The 14,892-nt window shown below is 45.4% G+C and overlaps 1 protein-coding gene across 19 annotated transcripts in view; it reads left to right on the top strand.

The window, feature by feature from the left end:
- The first annotated feature begins 2,466 nt into the window (after positions 1-2,466).
- The window catches only part of CADPS2 (calcium dependent secretion activator 2), a 323,931-nt gene continuing 311,505 nt past the window's right edge, over positions 2,467-14,892 (top strand). For all 19 annotated transcript variants that reach the window (XM_033161515.1, XM_033161513.1, XM_033161504.1 and 16 more), the window contains exon 1: positions 2,467-2,978. In XM_033161515.1, the coding sequence (XP_033017406.1) occupies positions 2,622-2,978 (357 nt within the window). In that variant the 5' untranslated portion in view covers positions 2,467-2,621. The remainder of the gene's footprint in view (positions 2,979-14,892) is intronic.

Genomic DNA, 14,892 nt, shown 5'->3' with positions numbered 1-14,892 from the left:
TATCCTCTCCCACATCCCTCAACATTCCCACAACTTGATGGCACAAACTCGGGTCATTTTTTATCAGCTTATAAAGAGGACCATGGTGACGGCCATGATCTCTTTCCTGATTTTTAATGGTTAATACCCAAAGGCAGGAGTGCTGATCCAGCAGGATTCAATCAGTTTTTATGTGTGTGTGTTGTGATTTTACAGTTGCTTTGGAGCCATTAGATGCCTCGCGTTTCCATTGGGAAAGAAAGGCTAGCTATAAATGGGATGAAATAATTAAATGAACTAGCCGTCTTTGCCAGGCTCTATACTTCGGTCGGTTGGATTCCATTGCCATGGAAGAACTGGTAGAAATACCTTTGATGATGTTCTGAGTGGTCAGTATGCTTCTCTTGTATACATTCAGGCTTTGTGTAGAAACATTAGGCTGTATTTCCTGCATTTTGCAGACTTTTCACACACACCCCATTATATTATCTTTCCTCTATTCCCATTTGTGCGTGTGTAATAATGCTTCATGAATCTGAAGAAGTGAGTTCTAGTCTAGTAAGGCATTTGCTTCAATAAAAGGCCACCCTGAACTCAGATACTGAGAAGTAAGTCTCGCTGACCACAGTATGATTTACTTCTGCAAACATCTGCCTTGCTAGCTCTGTTGGTTGTTGTTGTTCAGTCGTTCAGTCGTGTCCGACTCTTCGTGACCCCATGGACCAGAGCACGCCAGGCACGCCTATCCTTCACTGCCTCCCGCAGTTTGGCCAAACTCATGTTAGTAGCTTCGAGAACACTGTCCAACCATCTCATCCTCTGTCGTCCCCTTCTCCTTGTGCCCTACATCTTTCCCAACATCAGGTTCTTTTCTAGGGAGTCTTCTCTTCTCATGAGGTGGCCAGAGTACTGGAGCCTCAACTTCAGGATCTGTCCTTCTAGTGAGCACTCAGGGCCGATTTCCTTAAGAATGGATAGGTTTGATCTTGTTCCAGTCCATGGGACTCTCAAGAGTCTCCTCCAGCACCATAATTCAAAAGCTCTGTTGGTAGAGTACTCTTAATCTTAGGGTCATGGGTTCCAGCCCCATATTGGGCAAAATATTCCCACATTGCAGGGGGTTGAACTAGTTTATCCTTGTGCTTCCTTTCTTGCACTGCATCATCATGTGATTAATAGGGCAGGGCATGCCCCCCCAATATTTTATTCAAGTTGGCACCTTTGCATAGACATTTGTTGTTGTTCAGTCGTTCAGTCGTGTCCGACTCTTCGTGACCCCATGGACCAGAGTACGCCAGGCACGCCTATCCTTCACTGCCTCTCGCAGTTTGGCCAAACTCATGTTAGTAGCTTCAAGAACACTGTCCAACCATCTCATATGCAATACTTTTCTTTACAGCATTGGACTTTCCTTTCGCTTCCAGGCATATCCGCAACTGAGCGTCCTTTCGGCTTTGGCCCAGCTGCTTCATCAGCTCTGGATCTACTTGTACTTGTCCTCCGCTCTTCCCCAGTAGCAAGTTGGATGCCTTCCGACCTGAGGGGCTCATCTTCCAGCGTCATATCTTTTATATGCCTGTTGTCTTTGTCCATGGAGTTTTCTTGGCAGGGATACTGGAGCGGCTTGCCAGTTCCTTCTCCATAGTTCCTTGCATAGACATAGCCAGTATTTATTTTAGGGGAGGGCAGGATTTTTGTTTTGGGGTGGCAGAACAGAGTTAGTTAACAACAGTATGTTTATTTATTTATTTATTTGATTTAGGGGGCAGCTGCCCCCTGGCTGTGCCCATGCACCCTTGCCTACCAGAACCCCTAGATTCCCCCCACCCCCCCAAAAAAAACACCCAAATTTCACTGAGGAAGGAGATAGCATCCTGTAGCTTATGGTTCTCAAGTAGTTTTGCAATGAGAAATATTATCCAAAGTTGACGGAGCCCTGCAAGTGTATTTAAGGTGTGTGTGTGGGGGGGGGGAAGAGATCTCTATCAGGCAGGCGCAGACTCCCCCGCCCCACAAGGTGTAAACATGGGCGTTGCCAGGATTTATGTTGCGGGGGGGGGGCAGGCTAACCTCAGTTAAGTCTTTTATTGATTTATTTGCTGGGGGGCGGGGCGCAGTGGAGCTGCAGTATAAAGCTGCTGGGTTATAAAGGCAGCAAGGTTGGGCAATTGCAGGGCCCGGGAGCACCGAAAGCTCGTGGCTGATGCTGCTCACTGAGAAAGAGAAAGGGTCTTTGGCTCGCCTTGCTCGTCTGGCCTGGCGCGGCGTGCCTTTCGCCTTCTGTTCCACGTGTTGCTTGTTGTGGGCGCTACAGGTTTTCCACCTGTGAGTCTCGGCGCCGCTGCTGTCGGCGAGGCGGAGCCGCTGTCGGAGAAGTGACAGGCCAGCGCGGGCTCTGATAGGATCCCCGGTGGAAAACAGTGCCCAAGCTCGACCCCCTTTTCCCCAAACTCCGCCTCTCCCTCTCCCTCTCCCTTTCCCTTTCTCACGGCTGCCGCCGGCGGCTCGCTGGTAGGAAATAGTCGGGCGTGGAAGCTCGACGTGTCCGGAAAGGTACGCGCTGGTCGGGCAGCTGCAGGCGCCTTTGCGCGCGGCGCTCTTTCTCTCCTCCAAACGGCCGCGGGGAGCGAGCGGGCACCATTATGCTGGACCCGTCGTCCAGCGAAGAAGAGTCGGACGAGGTGCTGGAAGAAGACCGGCGGGAGGTGCTGGTGGTGGCGGCGGTGGCCAGCTCACCGCGCACCCTCCCTGCCGCGCACCGAGAGCCCGGGCGCCCGGGGAACCGCGGCGTTGGAGAAGGCGGCAGTGGTGGCGCGTCTGGGCGCCCGGCAAGCCCTAGCCCTTCGGTGCGCAGCGAAGGCAGGGAAGAGCAAGAGCGGCTACAGAAAGAGGAGAACGAGAAGCGGATCCGGCTGCAGCTATACGCCTTCATCGTGCGCTGCATCGCGTACCCGTTCAACGCCAAGCAGCCCACCGACATGGCCCGGCGGCAGCAGAAGGTGAGGCGCGACCGGAGTGCAGCGCCAGCCGGACTCGGCCGCAGGACGCGCCGATGCTTCCCATTCCGCCCCTTCTGAGCGGCGGATGGTTTGGCTAGGGGAGGAAAGGTCCGGCGGGCGGGAGGACTTTCCCTTTCCAGCCACTTTCCCCTCCCACTTTCAGCCTCCGGAGCAGGAAACTGCAGGCGTCGCATGCAACTGGTAGCGCGAGCCTCTGCTTGCAAATCGCCTGTATTGCAATGCGTGCCCGGAAGATCTCCGCGCAGCGAAGCGGTTCCCAATAACTTAGGGGTTCTGGGAGCCAGGATTTCTGTTGCGGGGGACAAGTAGCCAGGATTTATGTTGGGGGGGGCAGGACACCCACCAGTCACCATCCTCTGTCTAGCAGACTCCCAGTGCAATGTCTCACCAACAGTTGTTTTAAATTACTTTTTGACCTCAAGTGCTCAGAAAAATCTGTCAAAAATTGTCTGCAATTTCTACGTTTAGTTATTTTTATTTATTTGTTTACTTGGTGGGGGGCAGCTGCCCCCTCTCCCCCTCGCCCACGTCCATGTCTGGGGGTGGGTGAGGGGGAGGAGAGATTCACAGTGGGTCGCAGGATCTTCTCGGTTCTTCCACCTGGTCTTTCAGTATATCGAGCTCCCCCCCCCCCTTTTTCTTTCTTTCTTTCTGGCTGCAGTATTTGTGTCAGTGGGTCACACGGCGCAGAGACAGGGAAGTAAACTCTTCCCCTGTGTGCTGAGAAATGCCTGTGTGCGCAACTGCTGCCTGTTGGATGGCGTTGCCGCTCTTCCTTTGCTGCAACAGGTTGAGCCGCTCTTTCCTAGTTAGCAGGAGCCGGGGGTGGGGGGAGAAGCAGCTCTTGGAGCGCACGCAGCTCCCGGGCAGGCGCGCAGACGGCTGGGTTGGTGGGGTCAAGTCTCGGCGGTAGTGTAACGCGGATTCCTCAAGAAACGTCAACTCTGCTGCTCGCTGTGGAGCCGGAAGTAACGCTCCCTGCAGATTATTCCCCGTGCAATTAAATGCGGGATATAGAAACATAGGAATATCTGCTTTATATCCAGACGCATACCGTTGGTATTGTTGACACAGGCAGTCAGCGGCTCTCAAGCCTTTCCTGGTTACGCCATGCCAGGGAACGAAGCGAGGACCTTCTGTTCAGCATGCAAAGCGTGTGCTTTGAGCTGTTGTCTCCCATCCCGCTGTGTTTAGCGGGGCACAGTTCCTAATAAGTATTTTTTGGACTGCAGTCTTTACATTTGCAGCCCCGTACCCACTTACCTGGAAGGAAGTCCCAGAGAATTGAATGGGGCTGACATCCTAAGGCTTTTATAGGATTGCACAGTTAGAGGTTAGGCTAGCACAGAATAAAGTTTTGGAGATACTACACTGGAAGGGCTGAACATTGGGGGACCGGGTGGATTGGTGCTGCTTGAATTCAGTAGGGCTTACTCTGGAGCAAGTTGTTTATTCAGTGGCAGCCTAAGGGGTTTATGTGGCTCTGTTTATTAAAACAGCTTCACCAAGTTGCAACGTCTCGAGCCAGGTGATACTTTGTTATAATATGGCAAAGCATTATCTCCAGTTGCCGAGACCGACATTGTTTTCCTCCTGCTTAAACATCTCTCTCTGTGCCTCTTGAAGGTGATACATGGTTTCCTTTGGAAAGCAGGTGATTGAAAGCAAGACGCTTAGGGGAAATAATAAGAGTAGAAATTGCTCCAGGCAACAAGACATCCATTTTGCTTGCGTGCCCTGTGCAACTGTGTGTCAAGAGACCGTTGCCCAATGAAATGAAGCTATTGACATGCCAGTAAAACGGAACAGAATTGTATCTGACTAGCCGAGCATTATTTAGGGATGAGCTTCTTCAAATGTAGCATCCTTTAGTTGCAAAAGGGAGTGGGGCAGACTTCATTGAAAGGTCTTTTATTTTATGATGTCCCTGAACATAATAAAGTATGGGGGTTAAAAACAACAACTTTTGAATGGCCTGTTGCGCGAGTACAGGGCTTCCCATCCCTAACATGGGTTCATCTTTCTTCTCCTCCTCCTCCTTCAGCTCTATTTCCTTGAGTTAAATGGGACCTCAGTTCTTTTTAAGGGCCAGATCTCAGTGTGAGATTAGCCTTCAGGTGAATGCTTTTAGACCACAGATTTGAGGAGTTGAGGAAAATTCCATGTCCAATCTGAACACCTTCTCCAGAAAGATCTGTGAGCAGCCTGCCAGGGGAAGTGCAGTGTTTCAATGAGAGACCACATATTTTGCATACAGAATGAGTTCTCGGGTGCAAACCTTATCTTTGGATAAGGCTGCAAAAGACTCATGTTTGCATCCTTGGAGAGCTGCTTCCTGTCAGTGTAATCAGTGTAGAGTGAGGTGTGTGTTTGTTGAGTGTGCAAAATGCTGTGCCGGATGGACCAATGGTCTCTCTCGGTAGAAGGCAACTTTCTCTTCTAGATTCTTGCCAGCTCCTGGAGGTATCACGAGAAGTATTTTCAGTCCTGGTGTAGTATTTCTATGTGAATTCCTCCATCATGGTCTAAAATGGTGCCCATGAAGAGAAACCCTTGATTTGGAGGAAGCCGCTTAATGGTATTTTTCTCCACAATACCTACTAGATTGTCATTTGAGGTTTTATTATGTGGGGTAAAAAGGTAAAGGTAAAGGGACCACTGACCGTTAGGTCCAGTCACGGACGACTCTGGGGTTGTGGCGCTCATCTCGCTTTACTGGCCGTGGGAGCCGGCGTACAGCTTCCGGGTCATGTGACCATCATGACCAAGCCGCTTCTGGCGAACCAGAGCAGCGCACGGAAACGCTGTTCACCTTCCCGCTGGAGCAGTACCTATTTATCTACTTGCACTTGGATGTGCTTTTGAACTGCTAGGTGGGCAGGAGCTGGGACCGAGCAACGGAAACTCACCCCACCACGGGGATTTGAACCGCTGACCTTCTGATCGGCAAGCCCTAGGTTCAGTTATTTAGACCACAGCTCTACCTGTGTTATTCTCTTGACTGTCTGGTGTACAGTTACAAGAGTTATGAAAGTACCTTATTGTGACTCTTGGGATTATATCAGTGGCATAAGGGGGGGGGACTCTTTTCTGCTTTGACTGGGGTTTCCTAAATTATACCTCAAAGTGACTACCTTGATAAACAGTCATTTTTATTTTCTGCCCCGCCAATACATTCTTCTTGATTTTGTGACAATTAATGTGCTTACTGAGGGTGGGAGAACAATGTGGAAAAACTGTAAGGTCAGTGGACAACATAGCTTGATGCAGACAACCCAGCCAGATGGGTGGGGTATCAATAATAAAAATTGTGGTAGAATTGGCCTCTGAAGAGCAGACTAAATGATGGGTATTGGGTGAAAAACATTTGACATCTTATCCTGAATTAAATGCTACCTGTAATCGTTGCTCAGAAGTGACGGCTCCTGTATACTGTAATTAATGGACCTGAGTTTCATTTGCTTTGGGCATTTACGTACATTTGGCATGGGCACATTAATTTCTATCTTGCAGTGGAATTGTGTCTGCAACAGAAGCCCGTAGATGTGATCATCAATCTTGCTTAAATGCTAGTACTGTACTGGGAGATGTGGGTTTTGAGAAATTCTTTGAAACCTTCCCTGTTTCTCTGGTAGTAATTAGAATGTTTTACTTGTTCCAACTGCAGCTTCATTTATGTGTCGTTAAAAAATAATAATTCTGTAGGCCCACTGGAATCCAACTGTTTGAGAATGACTAAAGCACATGACTTTATTCAGGCAAATAATGCTAAATGGACCCAACAATGAATGGTACTGTACGGTAGCACAGAGAAACCGAAGACTTCACAAACCAGTTTTGTAAGGGCAAAGCCTATTGGTATTGATTTTCTGTGTTCTAGATTAGTAAATAATTGCTGTTCTCTTTTTGTACCCCTGAGTATAAATTGCAGGGGCTACTGAAGTTTCCTTTTCTTTTCTGAATTTCATTGAATTCTCTAACATTCCTCAAACTGCTTAATTACTGAGTCCTGCGTTAGTGGGGGTTTTTATCTGCATAATACTCCTGTATATGTTTGTGCAGCTAGAAACCAGCAGATCTAGGAGTTGGTTAATAAAAATGAGATCTTCAGACTTCCAGATCCTAAAGGATGTTAACCTTTTAAAATAAATATGTAGGAGAGCACTGGAAGACTGATGCCTCTCTTGGAATGAAACAAGGCACACTGAGTTCTTTTGCAAGGTATCTTCCCGATACCTTCTCGCAGTAGATGATTTGTTGTCTTTGTTCTTGATGCACAGCAACCCCATCTGTCATTTTTAATCTTGCCCTTTATTTGTCCCTACTTTGAGCTTGTCCATTTGTGTCGTCTCCATAATTTCTTCATGTGCCTCCCTTTCATTCCTCTTGGAATTCTGTGTCCCAGAATTGGGGGAGAACTGGAGGGGACCAGTCAGCTCAGATGTGTTGGGGGCTTTTTTTGGATTCAGCACAACAAATCACAAGTCACTTGGATCAGCATGGCTCCCATGCAGAGGTCCACTTGACCCAGTTCTGTTTCCTCCAGGGAATGGCGTGGCAGGGCTAATGGAGCATTCCCTATACCGGTGTGTGCAACAGTTATTACTAAGAAACTCCAGGAGTCTTAATTTTCCTTACTGTTTAAGGGTAAAAGCTACCCACTATTCAGATTTCAGCCTTGGGAATTTTAAAGCTGCAAAACTGAACATAAATGGTTTAAAGCATGTTCAGATCCAGAACAAAATATATTGCAAATGCAATTACAAATGTAGATAGGCTATGATTAAAATTAAGGCACAGGGCCTTGGCACATCTCTTTGTATTAATACAGTGACCTCAGATTAAGTTTTCCATTCCTGCTTTGCACTAGACTGTGTGCAGGTTTTGCTAATTGATTTCTCCATGCGTTGTGTCGGTGATTTACCATAATGTGAGTTATGTCCTACAAGCGATAGGGAACTCAACTCAGACTTCTAAAAACAAGTGCTACGTCTGTGGAGGTTCCTGTAATAGATTGGTCAAAACATGGCATTTCATCTGAATATCGACACTGTAAGAAACTTCCTACAGTTGTACTTCAATGTTTAGTGGTGGAAGTGAGATGTGACTGAGACAAATAACTCCTTGGATGGTAAAATAGATAACTCATCCTATGATAAGTCTCTCCCGGTGTCCTGGCCTTTTCTCTACAGCAATCCGTCTCTTCTCCTTCCCCTCCCCACATGCCTAACATGTACCTCAAAGTCAGAGTCGTACAGTTTTGCCATGTGGAGAGTTTAGGCCTGAGCTTGTGGTAATTTCTCTCTGTAAGTCGAAACTATGTTAGAAACTCTGATATACAGGGTGTTCGAAAAGTAACTATACACCTATAGAGAATGCATTTATACTAGGTGTACAGTTACTTTTCGAACACCCTGTATAAGCTAGGTGCCAAAGGGCTCCTTAAACAAAGGTTGCAATTGCCAAAACGGAATGTCTAGTTTCCATTTTGGGGCAAGACGGCTCTAAAGTCTTATTTTTCAAATGATGGACTGATTGTGATTGATTCTCAGTTAAACATCTGGCTAGTTCAGATGACAACCTTGACCTAGGTTAAGAGCTTTGAGAACTTAAAGAAGAAAAGTCACTTGATCCAGGGACTATTCCGACCTCTTTTTTCTAATGGCGACTGCTCCTGTTCAGGCAGCACAGGAAAAGCTTTTTGCTTCCTAAAATTCATTCCGGTTGTGCAGATAAAATATAACTAATATAAGTACAGTCATACCTCGGGTTACAGTCTCTTCAGGTTGCGTGTTTTTGTGCTGAACCTGGAAGTACCGGAACAGGTTACTTCCAGGTTTCAGTGCTCGCGCATGTGCAGAACCGCTGAATCGTGACCCGCACGTGCGCAGATGCGGTGCTGCGGGTTGCGAACGCTACAGGTTGCAAATGTGCCTCCCGCACGGATCACGTTCGCAACCCGAGTGTCCACTGTAATCGAATTCTACAGGATGTGGTATGAGTATGTGAAAACAGTCAAGATCCAAGGATCCTCAGGCGTGCACCTCCAGATAGTGGAGATGTCAAGCACCATCCTAGCGCCCAGGCATCTTCACTTGGTTGCAAGTGGCCGCTAGCTAGGTGCAAAATGTGCCTGGCACCAGGCTAATTTCGAAGACTAAAATAATGGTGCCTTTGAGAATTCTACATTGGCATGGCTGTCGATCAACTCTGAGTGAAGGCCATCTGACATGCCTGCCCATTTTCTTCACCAGTTCCCTCTTCAGGACAAGTGAGTAGCTAACCTTCACAGGCAGTGCAGACGTTGTGTGGATTTCACACGGACTTGGTCCCTCAAAAGATAGCACGTCTTCTGTACAGTGGTACCTCGGGTTAAATACGCTTCAGGTTACAGACGCTTCAGGTTACAGACTCGGCTAACCCAGAAATAACACTTCAGGTTAAGAACTTTGCTTCAGGATAAGAACAGAAATTGTGCTCTGGCGGCGCGGTGGCAGCGGGAGGTCCCATTAGCTAAAGTGGTGCTTCAGGTTAAGAACAGTTTCAGGTTAAGAACGGACCTCCGGAACTAATTAAGTTTTTAACCCGAGGTACCACTGTACTTAGTTCCTGTGTATTCTGTTCAATAGATTACTGTCATGGTCAAACAAGTTATTAATGTCGCCATTTGAAAAACAAGAATGATTGGAGTCGCAGGTCTATGCGATAAATTTCTAGAGTTCAACCTTCTGACAATTGTGCTTTTTTTTTTTTTAAAGGACTTGAATTTCCAAGGGGTGATTTGCTGCTCCCCAGTGTTCTTTCCGTTTTATGTTGCTGCTAACGATTAATAACCGGCTACTTCTGCCTGCTCATTCACACTTGCTCAACATGTAGCATTTGCAGCACCGAGTATCTTGCGAGGTGTGCTGCTATTTTTATGCTACTGGAAATGACTTTCCCCAGGGAATTCTCCCGGGGATTGTCTCCCGTTGCTTGACACAGGCTGTTAACGGATGCTGTGATAGCCTTTTCATGCTCGATGGGATCATTGTTTGCCTTGTTAGAAAGTCAGAGATATAATAATCTAGGCGCCAAGTGGCTCCTTAAACCAAGGCCACAGTCACCAAAAACGGAATGTCTAGTAGCCATTTTGGGGTCAGATGGCCCAAAAGCCATATTTTCCAATGTGGCTTTTTGGTTCCTGAAATTAGTTCTGATTGTGCAGATAAAATATCACGGGTAGAATTCTGCAGGATGTGTTCCTAGTGTGTGAAAACAGGCAAGATCCAAGGATTCCCCAGGCATGCACCTCCAGATGGTGGAGATGTCAGGCACCATCCTAGCACCTGGGCATCTTTATTGGTTGATAACCAGGAGCAAAATGTACCTGGTGAATTTCGAATGCTGGTTGTCTGTATCTGAAGCAGGAATTCTGAGCAGGAGAAGATCTATATATGAAATGCACCAGTTCTGTGCACTGGTTTGTACTCTCCACAAGCGAGAAAACACTGGTATGGAGCAACAATGTGACCATACGTGCCACTATGTGCCCGATATAGTCAACATTGGACTGTGTATGTGCTACATATGTTAAGTTCCATGGAGTTGCATGTGCCCTTTTTTGACTTGTTAGGTGTGAACTTCACTGCCCTTGCTTATCAACACCTTAGAGTGTCCCTCTGTCTATAGCCCCACTATAGATTCCCCGCACTTTGCCAGTAAAACTGGCTTCTTATTATTTTATGTGCAAAAGTTGGCCCTTCAAACTTACAGTGACTTTTCTCTTTGAGCACTTAGAATATGTTTGTGAACATTCCCAGTCCCCACAGCATCCAGTGGCTCCAGAGGTTTGCTGGTGGCAGGAGTTTTTATTTATTTAAGCTTTTAAAAATAATAATAGTAACAATAATGTTTGGAAAGATACTTGAGTTTGTTTATGTATGATGGGAAGTTTATTTGCAGCATGTATTTAACAGCAAAATGAAAACATCAGCTTGCATGTGTATGGAGTTTGTTACAACTTGGTGTGCAACTGTTACAGCTTCTAACAGTATAAAAAAAGAGTTGTCCTTTTTAAAACTATGACAAGCCTCAGACAGGAAAGTGCAGATACAAGCTCTGTAAGTTCATTGTAAAAGGCCAACTCTAAAATGCAGAAATGACTGGAAAGCAATTGTTCTTTCACTTTCTCTGTTCTAGCACGGAACCCTGTTGCCAAAAAAGCCAGATTCTAGCTCAAAGGCTGGTGAGGTTTTTCTGAAGCAGTGCAATTTTTAATTTTGGGAAAATGGAAATGGGAGCCTGAGGATGAGGAGATGAACAAGGCCCACAGGCCCACTGCTTGATATGGTATTACTAGTTCTACATCAACTGTTAGAAATATAAACAATCCAAATTGTGTGTGTACAAACACACACAAATACAGGGTTTTTTTGGGGGGGGACAGTACTCACTGATATGGGGTACTTGCACCCTTTTTTGATGCCCATGGCAGCCATATTGAGCTTGCACCCATAACACTTCTATCAATATGAGTACAGATAACTACTTTTAAAAACCAAAACAGCAACATTACGTTAGGTGCTGTTTTGCTAAAGGTGCTGTGGGTGCCAACACAAAATGGTTGCCATGGGTTGTAAACAGGGTGGATTTGATTTAAATCACTAGTCAGTAAGGCTTGATTTAAATCACAGTTTTCTACATAAAGACTAATTCTTGCTGGTATAACTTTAATATGCAAGTAGATGAAGATTTTTAGAATAACAACTTTTCATATTAATTTTTTTATCCCCAGTTTAATAGGTTAATCATTCATATTTGGACAACTTTTCTGTTGTACTTAGGAAGGAGAAAAATAATCATTACCTTAATAATAGCAATTTAAATAGATTTATTAGATCCATTGCACTCCAAACAATCAGGAAAATATTGTTTCTATTCTATTCACTGAACTTCTTGAAACTTAGCACTGAAGGGGTTGATTCTGCATTCATAGGTTTGTAGAACAATAGGATTAAGGTCTTTTTCTCAACTCTGTTCATGTTATAACATTTTTGCTGTGAAGAAGAGGCATGTGATCTCTGCTGAGTCAAATTCAGTTTTGAGAACTGCACAAGTAAACCAAGCATCTGTGATAATATCTTGTAGGCAGAGAAACTGCCCAATAATCTTACAAAAACCTCTGGAAGAGCATAAATGACATTGTGAATGGATTAATGGAATTTATTTACCAAAAAATTAAACATATACAGCCTTATTCTACATACCGGTAATTAAAAAACTAATCTTTATTTCATGATTGAATAACTTTTGGATGGTAATATATTTTCCCCAAAAAGCATTTTTTTAAAAAAGAAAAAAAAGAAAAATCCATTTTTTTTTACTTTTTTTTAAAAAATCATTGATTTTTATCCACCCTGGTTGTAAATAGAGGCTGTATATACACATTCAAACAAGCACGTACATTTGAAGCTCATATCGTGATATTCATTTCAACCCTGATGTGTGTGTCTGTGTGTGTGCTGTGCAAAAATCGCAATGTGGCGAAGACTCTGAAACTGCCAATGCCTCTGCGTAGCTCCATCCTTATTTCAGACATTGTGCTATATCGGTATATCGCGAGGTTTTGCTGGTTATACATTGCGATGTTGAAAACCAGAACTGCTCATCCCTAGTTGTATGGGAGCAAGCTTCCCCGTTATTGGAACCCCGATGGTGCAGATCTTCACATTGGGGAATTCATGCATGTACTGCTAGTCCCCCTCTCTATAGACTTCCTCCTCCTCAGTGCATGGATGATAGGAACATGGCGGCAGGGTCATGAATGGAGGGTCTCTTCCCTTCAGGTTGTGGGAGGGTGGAACAGATTGGTGCCTCTGAATTTTCTGTGATGCACATCCCATTTTGCAAAGAGATGGGAAATGTTAGCAGCCCAAAGCTCAGTTTAACAGTCATCACCCAACACTCTCTCTGCCCTTCCTATCTTATCTTATAAGGGTCCTGGGCCCAAAAGAAGCCAGATTATCCTCCACAAGGGCCAGGGCCTTTTCAGTGTTGGCTCCGACCTGGTGGAATACTCTGTCCAACAAGACTAGGGCCCTGTGGGACCTGACCTCCTTCCGCAGGGCCTGTAAAACAGAGTTATTCCGCCTGGCCTTTAATCTAGCCTGATCCCATATTCCTTTGCCCCTTCCCTTTTTTTCTGAAGAAACCCTTCTGGGTCCCCACATTAAAATTCCTCCCTGGTCTCCCTACTGGCCTAGCATGACTAACCTGGCCAGTTAGCCCTGGTGATCCCATCGATGTTTGTTTTTATGCAGTTTTTAAAGTTGTTTTAATCATTGTCTTACATTTGTTGTTAGCCGCCCTGAGCCCGGTTTTTGGATTGGGAAGGGTGGTGGGGTAGAAATAAACAATTATTATTATTTATTATCTGACACAATTAACTGCTTTTTCTTTTGTGGAATATTCGTTAGGGAGAGCGATGGAAGCAACACATTTAAAACAAATCCTCAGTCTGAAATAAAGCACATCTCTGAAGGGATAGTTGCTGTGCTTATATTATTTTGGAAAGCTTACAAAATCCCTTCCATGGGACCACAACACTTAATTTTATGAGCCGAGTTTCGTTAATGAATTCTAATTGTTTCTAAATGTGATGAGCGTTTATTCCATTTCCTCCCATCAGATGCAAAATGAGGTCAGCTCCAGTTACAACCATTTGGGAACACGCCTGCTAATAAATGCGAAAGCAGTTTTGATATAAGCGTTGCCTCATAGGTTGAATAATTTGTGTTTTGACTGAGTTAACTACCACTTTCTGACAATTTCAAGGGTTGTTTTATTTTTATTTTTAACAGTCTGCAGATACGATGGAGATAATTTGAAATTTTATGTATTGTGACAAAATGAACGTATGCTCTTCCATTGGGTACATTTAAATCTTTCTGCCCTCTCATCCTTTTAGTTGAGCAACGTTGTATTATGAGTAACTGAAAGAGGTCAGGGAATGGTGTTTCAATGAACAAACTAATCTACAAAGGAATTTAACGCAGTGTGTTTCCACTAACTAGCATAGCATTCAGCCTTCCATCAGCAAATTAGCAACTTACAAGTTATAGTTCCTTAGATAATACAGAAGGCAGAGTTCTTAAGTGCAGGTTGTTCATATCTTGGGACATCCTTATGCTGAATACCATAGTTTAGTGTGATGTGAAGGAGGGAGCCCCTGTGTGGCTGAGAGGAGGAATTCATAATTTCTCCACAGAGCCAAGGAGCACCTGTTGAAGCATAGAAGAGCCAGAGCATTGTGGGTAATGTGTGAGGAATTTCTCTTCTATACAGAGTAAATTGGATACTGAAAGAACATATGACTTGCTGTGTTCAGCATAATTCTAGGAGTTACTTATTCAACTGTGAATACAGAGAAGAACCTCTTTTCTTTCTGCCTAGTTCTCACTAGGAGATGAGGATGTAAATTTGTGTCTGTGCACTTTGACTTCAAGGTAAGGTAAAGGACTCCTGGACGGTTATGTCCAGTCCAAGGTGACTATGGGGTTGTGGCGCACGTCTCGCTTTCAGGCCAAGGGAGCTGGCATTTGTTCACAGGCCGTGGCAAAAGCCAGAGTGCACGGAAATGCTGTTTACCTTCCCACCACAGTGGTACCTATTTATCTACTTGCACTGGTGTGCTTTCGAACTGCAAGGTTGGCAGGAGCTGGGACAGAACAACAGGCGCTCACTCCATTGCGGCGATTCGAACCACCAACCTTCTGATCGGCAAGCCCAAGAGGCTCAGTGGTTTAGACCACAGCGCCATCCGCGTCATGGTGTCCCATTGTGCCAGAAGCGGTTTAGTCTGGAAAGCTGTCTGTGGACAAACACTGGCTCCCTTGGCCTGAAAGCGGGATGA

This window comes from Lacerta agilis, chromosome 10, assembly GCF_009819535.1.
Source record: "Lacerta agilis isolate rLacAgi1 chromosome 10, rLacAgi1.pri, whole genome shotgun sequence".
NCBI classification, from domain to species: Eukaryota; Metazoa; Chordata; class Lepidosauria; order Squamata; family Lacertidae; genus Lacerta; species Lacerta agilis.
This window is presented reverse-complemented; position numbering and strand designations above follow the sequence as displayed.